At 36.6% G+C, this 15883-nt stretch overlaps 1 protein-coding gene and 1 non-coding gene across 7 annotated transcripts in view; both read left to right on the top strand.

The window, feature by feature from the left end:
* The window catches only part of FOCAD (focadhesin), a 325099-nt gene that overhangs the window by 101159 nt on the left and 208057 nt on the right, over positions 1–15883 (top strand). For all 6 annotated transcript variants that reach the window (XM_034967226.3, XM_063594465.1, XM_063594464.1 and 3 more), the window contains one exon: positions 7354–7611. In XM_034967226.3, the coding sequence (XP_034823117.1) occupies positions 7354–7611 (258 nt within the window). The remainder of the gene's footprint in view (positions 1–7353; positions 7612–15883) is intronic.
* Positions 4924–5052, top strand: LOC112440902 (small nucleolar RNA SNORA30/SNORA37 family). The gene has a single exon (XR_003028892.1). It is a non-coding gene; the product is annotated as a small nucleolar RNA SNORA30/SNORA37 family (small nucleolar RNA).

Here is a 15883-nt window from a genome sequence, read left to right as displayed (position 1 = left end):
GCATCTGTTTGTTATCAGGCTTCACCATTCAGTCAGGTAATGCTGTTGGAGATCTCAACATATTCTTCTGGACTATAAGAAGGGATAGTAGTCCTGTTGTGAAATAAGTTTGAAAATGCTATATGATCTTTTTTTTCTCTGAAAATCCAGTGCACAATACTAGTTAAAGATCCTGAAGAGTTCTTCAGAAAAGGAACTAATGCTTCTCAAATATATTTGAACATGGAATCATTTTTTTAAATTATACTATTAGTTAAGTACAGCATATTGCTAGATCTGAGATAATCCAAGGTGGGAAATAGTCCTCAAATGCCTGGAAGTTTTCATATCAGTAAGAACTAAAACTTCTTTATTTAATATGGCACCTCTTGCCGTATTCCCTGGCATAATGGCTCTTGATGTCCCCTGTGTATGCCCCTATTCTGCTGCCTCCAACTGGAAGACAACAGGCCTGCCACATTCCGTTTCCAATCCTGCCTGCCTCATTCCGCTTTTTCAGTCTCGCTTTTCCTGTTACAATAACGTGAAAGTGTTGTCATGGTTTGGATATTGGTTGGGTTCTAGGCCTAGATTTACCAGACTTTTTTTGTTTTGATATTTGAGTTTTGCCTTTATCAAAATGAAACATTATTTCCCAGCTCCTCTTATGGGGATGAAATGAGGATTGAATAAGATAAAGCTGGTGAAGCATCTTAAATCTCCATGAAGAGAGGCACTATGTAAATACAAACTGGAGTGATGGTTGTGGCTTCATCTGCAAAAGCAGAGATACCTCTTATGTTAAATGCTCCAGCAGCACAAATCCAGTCATTATTAGTTCTTGTTTGAGCATGTAGCAGAAACTGGCCCATAATTATAGGCAAATTGAATGTATACTACAGCTTCCTAAATCCTAATTGTTTGACTAAAACTTTAAAACTTGAAACAGGTAATCGATTTGAATTGAGAGAGAAGTTCTTGCATCAGCCCTAATAGGAGTACAAAATCCGATCAAAAAATTCTAGTAGCTTTTTTACTTTACCTCTTGGTTTGCCCATGTAGAACAATGATTGGATCTTGAATGGGAGTGGGGGCAGGGCAAGAGTTGGCAGGGCAAGAGTTCTGCTCCTTTAAATCACAAGTGTTATTTACTGAGGATCACCCCAACTCTAATACATAAGTACTTGGTTTACTATTTGCTCAGATGTGTGTGAATCTTATTATCAACACTAATATCTGGACTTTCTCTTTAGCAGCTGGTAAAGAGGAGGGGCAGAATTACTATTAGGGCTATAAATATCCTCCTTATGATACTGTGTTGCTTTAAGGAGGCTTTGAGTAGATATATGATCACTGTTTTAAAAAATGTAAGCCACATTTTACTGTTGGCTTTTTTTTTTCCTGCACCTATCTGGAACTTTACATTCCAGTCACATCTATGAATTTAACATGCCCCAAACTCTTCAAGTCTCTTCCTGAATCTTTGCTTCTGCACAGAATGCTGTTTTATGTCAGCTGCCTGAACTATTCATTCTTCAAGACTCAGCCAAATGTTCTCAGCCTCCCTGAGTCAAGATTATTTGACTATTGGATTTTTTTTTTTTTTTTTTTGAGATGGAGTCTCACTCTGCCACCTAGGCTGGAGTGCAGCGGTGTGATCTTGGCTATTAAATGTGATATTTAAAACTACCTATTGCATTCTCCCCAGGCAAAATAAATGAATAAATATTAAAAAAATAAAAAAAATTGAACACTAATTGTAAATTCTAAAGGGCTTGAAACATTCTGCTTCCTCCTTGTTCCCCTCCACTCCCGCAAGAGAATGTGGGGGATAAAAGAGAGAATGCATTCAGTATACGAGTCAGATTCCAGTCAGGAAAGAGAAAACACACTGGCAATTTGAACAAGGAAAACTTAATGCAATGAGTTATTAGCAAGAGGTGTTTAGTTATAAAACCTTATAAAAAAGCATCTAAGGAATATTACAGTAGTAAATGTAGGGAGCAGCTACTACCTCTAAGCTAAGACCAAGGCAGAGTTCCCAAGGAAGGAACTAAAAAGGTCTTCTCAGACAATGCTGAGAGTCAGACCTGGTAGGAGAGAATGTGGAGAAGGCCTACTGGATGATATAGTCTGCTGGGGTGCCATAGGCTAGAACTGGTCCACAGGAAACCACTTGTCGTGGTGTGAGCAGGCTGGAATTGGCTGAGCTGGTCCACTGGAAGCCACCTCTGGGATATCCTGTATGTCCCTAGCAGCCATGGTAGGAGGAATCAAAGAAGCACACAGGAACCTGAAGAGAAGCCCCTTCTTCCTTTCCTTGCAGTGTGTCTCCTATGCTCTCTATTGACAAGGTCTAATACTAGACCAGAGGGCAAAGGAGAAATGTTGAAAAGGCACAGCTGTAGGATCACATAGTCAGGCAAAGAAGAGTGGGTGTGGAGCTGAGAGGTAACACATTGAGTAACTGGCTCAGGAAGTAAGAAAGAATCGGAAAAGTTTTTTTGGAGGGGAGTAAGGGTGGATGGGTGAGATGAAGTGGAAAAGGAGACTTAAAAGCTAGATTCTTGTAATTGTACAGGAGGGCAAAATTCATCTTTATGAAACTGTTTTAGTCAGCATAACAATTTAGAGACAGCTTGACTGAGCTGGGGTCTACCATGTGTTTATTCATTCTTATGTGTTTTTAAAAATTAAATATGGTACTTTTGGGTCTTTGGTAATAAAGCTGTGCCAAGTAGATTTTATTTGAAATTGCTTTGAAGTAGTATATAGTAAGCAGAATATTTGTTTCTTAAAAATCAGAAAATTTGCAAGGAATTGTCATTGTCCTACTTATGGCTAAAGTTAACATTTGTTGAACATGTGTGATATGCCAGGAGTTATTATGTGGGCCAACTCGTATTTCTTACAATAACTATGAAATAGATGTCTTTTCTTTCTTTCTTTTTTTTTTTTAATCTATTTCCAGCTGTGTGGCCTTGGACTAGTGACTGAATCTGTGTGGTATCTGGGCCCTGGTAAAATGGGCAACAAAACACCCCCTTCATGGGGTGGTTTATTGAGCATTTCATATGTGCAGGCTTCATTTTAAGTACTTTGGTATATATTAACTGATTTGATTTTATCTCACACTCTTTGAAGTAGGTAAAATTATTGATCTCATTTTACCTTAGAGTTAACTGAGGCATAAAGAAGGTAAATAACTTACTGTCATGCAGTGGGAACCCAATTCTTTTTTAATAGCTTTATTGAAATATAATTCACATGCGCCCTTCCCTCATTTAAAGCATGCAATTCAGTGGCTTTTAGTACATTCGCAGCATTGTATATTCATTACCACAATCCACTTTAGAACATTTTTATTTTTATTACCCTAAAAAATCCCTGCACTCTTAGTCATCACTCCCTAATTCCCCCATTTTTTCCTCACCCCTCAGGCTAGGCAGTCCCTAATCTGCTTATAGTCTCTATATGGATTTGCCTATTCTAGACATTTCCTTCAAGTGTAATCATACAATATGTGGTCGTTTGTGACTGGCTTTTTTCACTTAGTATAATGTTTTCAAGGTTTGTCCGTGTTGTAGCATGTGCCATGTAGCAGTGCCTCATTTTCTCTTAGAGCTGACTAATATTCCATTGTATGGATACCTTACATTTTACTTTCCTGTTGTTTTGTTGATGAACTTTTGGCTCTTTCCCACTTTTTGGCTATAATGCTGCTATAATCATTCATGTATCAGTTTTTGTGTGGACAAATGTTTTCATTTCTCTTGAGTAGATACCGAGGAGTACAACTGCTAGGTAAGGTGATAACTCTATGTTTCACAGTTTGGGGGAATGGCCAGATTGTTTTCCAAAGGGGCTGCACTATTCTATATTCCCACCAGCAGTGTATGAGGGTTCCAATTTCTCCCCGTCCTCGACAATTGTTGTTATTGTTTATCTTTTTGATTGGTTACATCCTAGTGGGTGTGAAGTGGTATTTCATTATGGTTTTGTTTTGCATTTCCCTGATGGTATTCTTAAAATACTTATTTTACAAGCCGGGAAACTGAGATTAGAGCGGTTAACTTTTCTGGATTACCCAGGTAGTGAAGGGTAGAGTTGGAATTCAGATTTTGACTGTTTGATTCTGGGGCCTGAATCCTGTTACCTGCACTTTCATTTTGTTTTCTTTCTTTGTTTTTTTGGCACAATATTTTATCATCTTTGTGCTGAACTTGGGCGTAAATAACAGTTCCATTTCAGATTTACAGGGGAACAAACTGTGATAATAGTAAATTGAAATAAACTTTTTTTAGACTTCTGGTTGGAACTTAAAAAGGAATTAGTAAGTCTTAGATGTTGTGCTTCTATCATCATCTTCTGAAAGACATGGGACTGAGCATGTTGTGTGTTATCTCTTGGTTATAACCAACCACTCCCAAATCTCTCAGCTCTTGTCTAGAGTCTTCATAGTGGTATAGTGCTAGAAAGGCTCTCTTGAGGTTTTATGTAGTCCAGTCTTCTGCTGCTTGACTGATGAGTGATTAATATCCTCTAGCAAAAATCTATCTTACTTTTAAAGGTCTATATGTTTGAGTTCCTATATCCACTCTAATTTTGTTAAACCTGTTTTAATCACTATTATAGATTAATGCCATTCTTTACAGTTAATGAAAATCAATATTGTTCACAATTTCTTTTTCAGACCTGTTTTGACAAAGAAGTACTATCAGATGTCTATCTTATTGTTACTACTTAATGTGTCTGCACATTTTTATTAAATGCTTTTTAAAATAAAGATTCTCAATTATTTTATACCTGTAAAAGATGTCTTACAACCACCCAGTATTTATTTAAATGTATTTTTCTGTGGTTTATTTTTTATTGATATATAATTCACATAACATAAACCTTTTATTTTTAAACACCTACTTCCTCCTCTAAAAGCAAAGCTTACTAGCACTTTCACAGGTCCTCCCTCAGGCTGTGGGGCCAGGATTTGGTAGCTGGTGCTGAGAGAAAACCCTTGATTGCATCCTTGCCCTGGGACTGTGCCAGTGGCAGCTGTCACTCAATGGGACAATTTCTCCTGCTGCTCTAACCTTAGGCAAACAAACAAACAAACAAATAAACAAACAAACAAACTTAAGAGCCCAAACCTGGACATAACAGTTCAAGTAACCTAGGATTGCTTTTCTGTTTCATTGTTTACTCTTACATGTCTCTGTTATGTTGTTGCTTTTACTCAACTTGAGGTTCATGGTAATTTCCAAATTATATTCATTTACATAAGTTTTATTTTTCTCTCCTGAAGATGACAGCAATACTATTTACCTGTATTTTGCAACTTCAGGCACTGTGCTAGGTGTTTTATAGATATTATAACCTAAGCAGGAAAGTAGTCATTTCTTAAATTTTACAAACGAGTAAAGTGAGGCTTAGAAAAATTGCATAATGGCTGATAGCTGGCATGGCTATCCTGAAGTCCTGGCCCTTTAAATTTTATGATGTTTGTCATTAGTCTACAAACCTTGGCCATGGTTGTTAATGAATTCCTTCTTCTTGGGAAGAAAAATATTTTTAGAGAGCTAGAGCTATATAAACTTAGATATTATTTAATTTTTAAAATTTGTAACTTTCTTGAAATAGTAATATATTCAAATGGTTCAGACAGTAGAAAATTGCATATAATGAATGCAGCCTTCTTGCCTTTGATTCCAGCTGTCCAATTTTCACTCCCCAAAACAGAAGATGATTTAGTGGTTACTAATTTCTTCTGTATTTGTCCACATACTTTTCTTTGCATGTACAAGCAACTACAAATATATTATCTTTTTCTCCTCACTCTCTTTGAAAAAAAAATTGGTAGCACTCGAGTCATACTATCTGTATCTTATATTTTCACTTGGGGGAATCTTTTTATATCAATACAGTGAGAGCTTCCTCATTTGTTTTTAGTGTGACATTTAATTGTCAAAGAAATTGCATATCTACTCTTAGGTATATACTCAAGAAAACTGAACACTTATAACCTCAGAAAAAATTTATAGGAGTGTTCATAGCATCATTATTCATTATCGCCAAAATGTGGAAACAACCCAAATATCCATCAGTTGATAGTGGATAAACAAAATATAGTGTATCCGTACAATGGAATATTATTTGGCAATAAAAAGAAATGAATTATTGATAGAAGTAACAACATGGATGAACCTTGAAAACATGCTAAGTGAAAGAAGCTGGTCACAAAGGACCACATATTATGTGTTTCCTATTATATGAAATGACCAGTATGGAACCAGAGTAGATTAGTTGTTGCCAAGGGCTGGAGGAGGGTTGGGGGAGTAAGGAGTGAATATCAGTGGGTATGGGATTTTTGTTTGGGTTGATGAAAATGTTCTAAAATTAGATAGTGATGATGGTTGCACAGCTCTAGGAATGAATTACTAAAATCCAGTAAGTTATAAACTTTAAAAGGGTGCCTTTTATAGTATGCAAATTATATCTTAATAAAGCTGTTATTTAAAAATTTGATAAAGCTTACCTTTTACTTTCCATCCTTTCAATTGTTATCCTAATTCATATAAGTCAGCCTCTATTAACCAGACAGTTATAATCCAGAGATTTCCAGTCTGTCACAAAGCACTATACATGATTTGAATTACTTTATTAGCAAGCAATGTCTAATGATTCTTTAACGTCTGCCACTTCTGAGCTGTTTATTTACAGAGCTCACCTTGGCTACCCTCTGGCCCCGACTGCACTGCTTTATTTCTGTGAGGAGCCATTTCTCAGATTAATTTAGCATAATATAATCTCTGGGTATTGTTTCAGCTTAGAGCTGTCAGGCCATTTCCTATTGCAGAAGTTACAATTATTAATGAATTCCCAGGCTCCAGCTGAACCAACTTTGTTCCTATCAACATACTGTCTGTTACAGAAATGAATTGTCCTCAGTCCAAGTCTGCCATCTGCCCCAGACTGCTTCTGCCTAGGGCCTGGAGCTGGGCAAATACAGTATTATTTTTTTTTTAATCTTTCTTCTCATTGGTGAATACTTTTTTAGTGATAATGGCTTTTTCCAAATGCAATTGCCTCTGGATTTTGTATATTGATCCATATATTCTGCCTTAATGGGGAATGAATGGTAAATATGAGGAAAAGTTGTGATAAAACTCTTCTAGAGTTCCATCTAACACCTCTTTTCTCTTTGTGTAATCCTATTACCTCAAATATGTGCAGAGAGTATTTTGGCAGTAATTCAATTTGTATTCATTTTGTTGGAAGGAGTGATATCTTACAATGAAATATAAGAATGCCAGAAACATATTTCTGACAAATATATTTATCTCACTTATTTATGCCTCTCTTGTCTTTATTTTTCAGCTCTCCTACAAGCTTGTGTGCCCTGTAACCAGTATGTATGGTACAATATTTACAGCCTGGAGGATTCTTGAAGTAATGACAGACTCGTCTGCTGCAAGTGACTGGTTGGCTTCAGTAGAGTCATTGCTTCCTATTACTGCTGTGATCCCTGCGCCTGCCTTTCTTCTGCTGGCTCACCTCCTTGTTGAAGACAAAGGACAAAATCTTCACCAAATACTCAAGGTCACTACAGAATTAGCCCAAGCAGATTCCTCCCAGGTAAAGCAAGAGAATAATGGAACAATAATGAGAGGAAAGCTTAATCATTGGAAATGTAGATTATTCCTGCTTTGTGGATTATTTGCATCAGAGTTTTAAATTATGGGTTGATGATTTTTTTTTTTTTTTTTTGCTATCTTTATCCTTCCATTTTTTTCTTCTTTTTCCTTACTCTGAGTTGATGTATACTTAATGATGCAAACAGTTTTTAAATGAAAGCACACTTCACAACGAAATCTGCACATGGTGCTATTCTGGTTCTTCCAATTTTTTGGTGGATTTGCTATTTTGTAATGCTTTTGCTAACTCTTGGAACCTATTCCAAGATACATATCCATTAGTTCTAATGTTGATCATTTAAAGTGGACACAGATTAATCAATTCAGGATAAGGGAGCCTATACAATAGACATTAATATCTTTTTAACTTCTTGCAGTTTGATACTATCTTTATTGAGTCATTTAATAGCTAAAAAATATTGACTCTTTGCTATATATGGTATGGATCTGCATGCTAGGATATGAGGGTAAACAATTTTTCTTCCTAACTGCACAGAACTTAGGATGTAATGAGAAAGCAGTCAGGCATTAATAAGACTTCTTTCCCCAGCCTTTTACACTAACCACATATTTAGCATAATAACCTGTGACTTTTTTTTTCTCCAATTGATAGAATCTCTAGAATGCATTTCCTATAAAGGAAAGGTTTTCTAACCAAGTAGTTTTGACATTTTTGTTATCCTCTCTTTATTAGTATCTGTGCTTGTGTTTCTTTTCAAGAATGATGAAGAAACCTTCCATCTCCCAATGGAAAAGTGATGTGTTCCTAGAGGAAAAAATTTGATGGTAGAAAAGGGGCAAATGTGTTTATCTGAGATATGAAGTTAACTGAGTGCAGTGACTTATGCCTGTAATCCCAGCACTTTGGAAGGCTGAGGTGGGCAGATCACTTGAGGTCAAGAGTTCGAGACCAGCCTGGCCAACATGGCGAAACCTTGTTTCTACTAAAATACAAAAATTAGTCGGGTGCAGTGACATGCACCTGTAATCCCAGCTGCTCAGGAGGCTGAGGCAGGAGAATTACTTGAACCCAGGAGGTGGTGGTTGCAGTGAGCCGAGATTGCGCCACTGCACTTCAGCCTGGGACTCTGTCTCAAAAGCAAAAAACAAAAACAAAAAACCAAAACAGATATGAAGTTAATGTATTTGGAATTCCTTTTTAACCTAAAATTGTCATACTCATTCCTTTTTGTCATGTAAACAACTGCTGATATCTCACAAAGAGTTTTCACGCTGACTGGACCTCATCTGTTCTGATTCTGCAAGTGGATCTGTAATGTACTCAAAATACTTTTGTTTCATGGTGTATGCGTAATGTGAATCAGTTTAACTTGCTTTCTGCTTTATCTCTCCTTTTATTTTCTGTAGTGATCCTGCTTCTAACCAATGTTTTCTTTCAGTGTTGACACTTGGTAGGATAATCTCTAGAATAGTTAATGCACATAATGCCTGGAGATTATCTAAAGAAGGATTCCCTTGAAGTTATACAGTGGGTTACCTTGATCTGTCTACACCACTGACAGAAAACATATATTGCATCTATATATATATGCATGCACACACACACACACTCACACACACACACACACAGGAAATTTGATCCAGCATGATGCTTTAGATTGTAAGTAACAGAAACCCATCTTAAGCTGCCACAAAGTTTTTTCCCCTTTATTTTTAGTTCCCAATTAATAATTGTACATACTTATGGGATACAGAATGATATTTTGATATAGGTATAAAATGTGCAATGATCAAATCAGGGTAATTAATAGTATATCCATCACCTCAAACATTTATCATTTTTGTGTGTGCATGTTGGGAACATTCAAAATCCTTTCTTCTAGTTTTTATTACCTCTAGTATTTAGAACATTCATGGTCTGGACAGTATTTTCAAGGTACGGTTTCTTTCCTCTATGAATTAGCTGGAAGCCCAAAGCTTTATAACCTTATATTCAAAATTCAAAAGGAAGAGAGAAGTAAAGAATGCTCAGATTGGCCTTGCTTAGGTCATGTGTTTACATTGGACTAACCATCATGATGGAATAATGGGGCACTTTACTTGGCCATCCTGGGTAGAATAGAAGTAGGTGAAGTATCAGGTCTAAAATTGTTTCTGCCACCAGGTTCATGTGGAATGGGGTGAGATGGTCCCCCAAAGGAAGGATAGATAGTGTACTCATCATAGAAGTGGAAATGTGCAAAATAGGCCCAAAATGTAAAGCAGAACTTCTCAGTTTGTCTTTTGGGGGACACTGAAATGCTGTATATGTGGTAGGTGTGCCGAGATATTATCCTGTCTCAGCATTCTGGCAGCCAGTTAGTTGTCTTAGCTCAGGCTGCCTGAAGTCTCTGTCTGGTAGCCTCTGGCCACCTGGTATGTAGAAGCCTTATAGGATGCTTAACAGTATCTTATAAATATTTGTAGAGGGAATACCTAACAAAAGATTTTATTGTTTTGGAAATCAAGGCTACTTGTTTGTGGTTTTAAGACCTGAGAAAATGTGTTTTCCTCCTATGTTTCTATCCATAAGGTTTAAGGGTTTATGGTAAGATTAAATACTTAGGTATCTGAACTGAACATCAACCACAAAGATGAGTAATTTTTAGATAGGTTGAGTTGGTCTAAAATAAAAGTGTAAATAGTTTAATATCTCACCTTCAATGGAATAACTCTAAATACTATGTGTAAGGTGTATCAATTTCTTTTTGACTGATTTATAAAATAGAATATGCCAAAGAGCAAAAACTCATAAATTTGATTTTAGAGAACCACAGGTTCCTTCCTCAAAACATATCCCCATTGATGAGTTTGACAAATTGAGTTTTGCAAAACTCAGTGCCTCTTTCAAATTCTTGTTACTTGCTTTTGTCTTGTTTGGAAGTGGCAGTAGAGTCATGCTTATTTGTTTTGCTTTTCTTTTACTTGCATCTTACAACACTGAGGTATTTTATTTTCTTTTTACATTTTGGTTGTTAAGTCTAGTTAAAGGTCTTGCTTAATAGGAACAGTTGCAATCTTCGATTATTTTATTCTTTGTGATGTTTTCAGAGCTTCAATTTTTTTCCATGTGTAAAAGTGTACACATTTGATCCATTTGAAATCACTTATGTGACTAGGTTCATGGGCCATGACTTGCTGGTCTTTAAAAAGTCATGTATTATCAAATGTAAAAGTTGAGTTATAGGGCAGAACCCTGTGATAGTTCTACCCAGGGTCAAAAGCCATATTTTAACATGGAAAATGAATAGGAAATGTGTGAAATTTAATGGTCTGTAAGTTACTGCTGTGAGAAAAAGAGAAAATATATTCTATAAAAGAACTTGCACAAAGAGTCTTTGGACACTTTGTACTCTGTTCTGTTGTTACAGAATTCTATGAATTGCTACCCCCTGAAGTCAGTCGGCTTCCTGTATTCTTCACACCAGCAAAAAGAAGCCAGAATGTACAGTACTTTTAATAAATAGCTTGATAGATAAGAAGTAGTGTACTACTATTCCCTGGTAACCATAGCATCGATTATGCCTGGAGAAAAATTGGGATGAGCCTGCCAGCATGAAGCAATTAGGCGAAGAGAAGCACAACTGAAATATAAGGTCAAGTTGCATGTACCCTATCCTGTGGCAGTATGTTTATTTCTTCTTTGTAAACCTTACATATATATCTGTAGGATAAAAAGCTTTCAGCTGGCATTTGATCCCTTTTGTGTTTTCCTGGTTGTGTGCAAAAAGCCTAGAGTTTATACACAGGGAAGTAGTTCTGTGTTAATTTCTTGGCATTCCTGGGCATTAATGTTGGGCTGTTACTTCTGATTGGTCTACAGATTAGAAATTACTGATGGTTCTCATTGAAGGAATTGTAACTTTTCAGTTCAACCCCTACCACTGTGATGCTTACTAATGTACTGAAACAAAATCCATTTGTCTGGGTGTGTCACTGAACAGCAAGCATCAGAAAGGATGGAGTGGAGTTTGAGGAGAAGGAGTCCAAAACTGCATTCAGAACAGTGGAGTCTATCTGCTTCCAACTGATATCAGGGACCAGTAGGTTTGCTTCTGGTTAGAACTCTCTAAGTGATGGGCTTCTAGTGTTGTTGAAGGGCTGTGAGAGGGGAATCAGAGCAGGCTTTGTGGTAACTTTGAATTTCATAATAGGTAGGAGGAATTTTGCTCAAGGGAAAATACGTTGAAGTCTACCATTGCCAGAACAAAATTTTTCTTATTTAGTGGAGAGGGAAGGGCGAAGTGGGGATTGGTCCTCTCCATACTTGTACCGTGGCCAGACAACCTGAAGTGGAGCAGTAAGTTGACATGTCTCATCATTCTTCAGCCCTTCCACAGTCAGCCCTTCAAATCAAAGGCCAGTCTTATTTGAGGAAACATTTATTTACGTCTCTTGAATTAAACCATGCCAGCTCCCTGCAACCAACTTGGCCTTGATTTATAAATATAAATGAACAGTTAAGGCTCACCAGACTTAAGAGAAAATTTAACAATGTAACTAACCAGAGCATCTGTCTCTAGAAGTAACAGAACTTAGAGAGCAGGAGGTAATGTCCTAAGAGATGTTGGAAAGACACTGTATATATGTTTTGTATTGTGTATAAAAATCCTACCAAGAGAAAGAAGAAATTTGAAAGCAAGAGATTTGAGAAATTAAAAATGTGATTGCCATAGTGTATATATGGAGATTAGATTAGTGATTTGTAAAATATTCATCTAAATATTTCATAATATAGAGCAAAAAGATGAAATTGAAAAAGTGAAGACATTGAGGGTCACCTTGGTGTTCTAACAACTTTCTAATAGGAATTCCAGGGTGAAAGAAACAGAGAAAATGAAGGATGGAAACTTAAAACACACCAGAAAACTCTTTCCCTGAGCTGAAAGAGAACACAAGGCTACAGATTGTTAGGACCCTCTGAAAGCTAAGCAGCACAAATGATAATTTATCAATACCGTAATATGTTTCCAGAACCTCAAGGATGAAGGGAAAATTGTAAGGGATTTCAGAGAAGAACAGGAAAAGAAAAAATTACTTAAAATTATATTGACCTTAGATTTCTCATTAATAGCACACTGGGTATTGGAATACATTGGTAGATTATCTTCCAGTTTCTTGAAAAAAACTAATTTTCAACCTGGCATATTTCTTCCCATTATTCTGTCTTTTGTGAGTAATGGCAATAAAGCCCTTTTTAGATTTGTGGGAATTTGATAATGTTTCAATATTTCAATAATTTTTTTCTTACTCTCAAGAATATATTCATACAAAATTGAAAACGAATCTAAGCAAACAGAGAAGAAATATTGAATGATATCAAAATATCCAGAAAATTTTATTAGTAATGTTAAATAATTGTTTATGTAAAATATAAAATAGGATAACTCCCTGGACCTAAAATCGTAGCTAATTAAAACATGGAAAGCGGGTGGGGGTGAATAGTTGTAATATGATAGTGTGAAGAGTGAGAACATGATAGAGTGTTTTTTGGCAACTGAGTAATTCTAGATGTTGATAGGAAAATAAGCTTAAATCTTACCTTATTAGTAACAATCAGTCTTCTAAAATTTCCAAATAATATAACAAAAGGAAAATAAATGTTTAAAAATGACAAATATTACATAAAATAAGATTTTAGGAGCTAGTTCAAGTATTCCTGTTACCACAATTACTGTGAATGAATTACATTCCCTTATCACAGAAAGGCTCGTATTGAGTTTAAAAAATTCACTTGTGTACTGTTTTCAAGAGACAGACCTGAAATTGAAAATTAAATGATGAAAACAAAAAGCTAGATAAATAATTAAGAAGACACAGCATGTTTTGGGCTGGGCACGCTGGCTCATGCCTGTAATCCCAGCACTTTGGGAGGCCAAGTTGGGCGGATCACGAGGTCAGGAGATTGAGACCATCCTGGCTACACGGTGAAACCCCGTCTCTACTAAAAATACAAAAACTTAGTCGGGCGTGGTGGCGGGTGCCTGTAGTCCCAGCTACTCGGGAGTCTGAGGCAGGAGAATGGCGTGAACCTGGGAGGCAGAGCTTACAGTGAGCTGAGATCGCACCACTGCACTCCAGGCTGGGGGACAGAGCAAGACTCCGTCTCGGAAAAAAAAAAAAAAAAAAAAAAAGACACAGCATGTTTTATTTATTTATTTATTTATTTATTTATTTATTTATTTATTTATTTTTATTATACTTTAAGTTTTAGGGTTCATGTGCACAACGTATACAGGTGCCATGTTGGTGTGCTGTACCCATTAACACGTCATTTAACATTAGGTATATCTCCTAATGCTATCCCTCCCCCTGTCCCCATCCCACAACAGGCCCCGGTGTGTGATGTTCCCCTTCCTGTGTCCATGTGTTCTCATTGTTCAATTCCCACCTATGAGTGAGAACATGCGGTGTTTGGTTTTTTGTTCTTGCGATAGTTTGCTGAGAATGATGGTTTCCAGCTTCATCCATGTCCCTACAAAGGACATGAACTCATCATTTTTTATGGCTGCATAGTATTCCATGGTATATATGTGCCACATTTTCTTAATCCAGTCCATCATTGTTGGACATTTGGGTTGGTTCCAAGTCTTTGCTGTTGTAAATAGTGCCACAATAAACATACATGTGCATGTGTCTTTATAGCAGCATGATTTATAAACCTTTGGGTATATACCCAGTAATGGGATGGCTGGGTCAAATGGTATTTCTAGTTCTAGCTCCCTGAGGAATCAGCACACTGACTTCCACAATGGTTGAACTAGTTTACAGTCCCACCAACAGTGTAAAAGTGTTCCTATTTCTCCACATCCTCTCCAGTACCTGTTGTTTCCTGACTTTTTAATGATCGCCATTCTAACCAGTGTGAGATGGTATCTTATTGTGGTTTTGATTTGCATTTCTCTGATGGCCAGTGATGATGAGCATTTTTCATGTGTCTTTTGGCTGCATAAATGTCTTCTTTTGAGAAGTGTCTGTTCATATCCTTTGCCCACTTTTGGATGGGGTTGTTTGTTTTTTTCTTGTAAATTTATTTGAGTTCTTTGTAGATTCTGGATATTAGCCCTTTGTCAGATGAGTAGATTGCAAAATTTTTCTCCCATTCTGTAGGTTGCCTGTTCACTCTGATGGTAGTTTCTTTTGCTGTGCAGAAGCTCTTTAGTTTAATGAGATCCCATTTGTCAATTTTGTCTTTTGTTGCCATTGCTTTTGGTGCTTTAGACATGAAGTCCTTGCCCATACCTATGTACTGAATGGTATTGCCTAGGTTTTCTTCTAGGGTTTTTATGGTTTTAGGTCTAACATTTAAGTCTTTAATCCATCTAGAATTAATTTTTGTATAAGGTATAAGGAAGGGATCCAGTTTCAGCTTTCTCCGTATGGCTAGCCAGTTTTCCCAGCACCATTTATTAAATAGGGAATCTTTAACCCATTTCTTGTTTTTTATGAGGTCTGTCAAAGACCAGATAGTTGTAGATGTGTGGCATTATTTCTGAGGGCTCTGTTCTGTTCCATTGGTCTGTATCTCTGTTTTGGTACCAGTACCATGCTGTTTTGGTGACTGTAGCCTTGTAGTCTAGTTTGAAGTCAGGTAGCATGATGCCTCCAGCTTTGTTGTTTTGGCTTAGGATTGACTTGGCAATGTGGGCTCCTTTTTGGTTCCGTATGAACTTTAAAGTAGTTTTTTCCAATTCTGTGAAGAAAGTCATTGGTAGCTTGATGAGGATGGCATTCAATCTATAAATTACCTTGGGCAGTATGGCCATTTTCATGATATTGATTCTTCCTACCCATGAGCATGGAATGTTTTTCCATGTGTTTGTATCCTCTTTTATTTCCTTGAGCAGTGGTTTGTAGTTCTCCTTGAAGAGGTCCTTCACATCCCTTGTAAGTTGGATTCCTAGGTATTTTATTCTCTTTGAAGCAATTATGAATGGGAATTCACTCATGATTTGGCTCTCTGTTTGTTATTGATGTATAAGAATGCTTGTGATTTTTGCATTGATTTTGCAAAATCATTGCAAAATCAAAATGCATTGATTTTGCAAAATCATTGCAAAATCAAAATGCATTGATTTTGCAAAATCATTGCAAAATCAAAATGCATTGATTTTGCAAAATCATTGCAAAATCAAAATGCATTGATTTTGTATCCTGAGACTTTGCTGAAGTTGCTTATCAGCTTAAGCAGATTTTGGGCTGAGACGATGGGG

This window comes from Pan paniscus, chromosome 11 (genome assembly GCF_029289425.2).
Source record: "Pan paniscus chromosome 11, NHGRI_mPanPan1-v2.0_pri, whole genome shotgun sequence".
Classification (NCBI taxonomy): Eukaryota; Metazoa; Chordata; class Mammalia; order Primates; family Hominidae; genus Pan; species Pan paniscus.
This window is presented reverse-complemented; position numbering and strand designations above follow the sequence as displayed.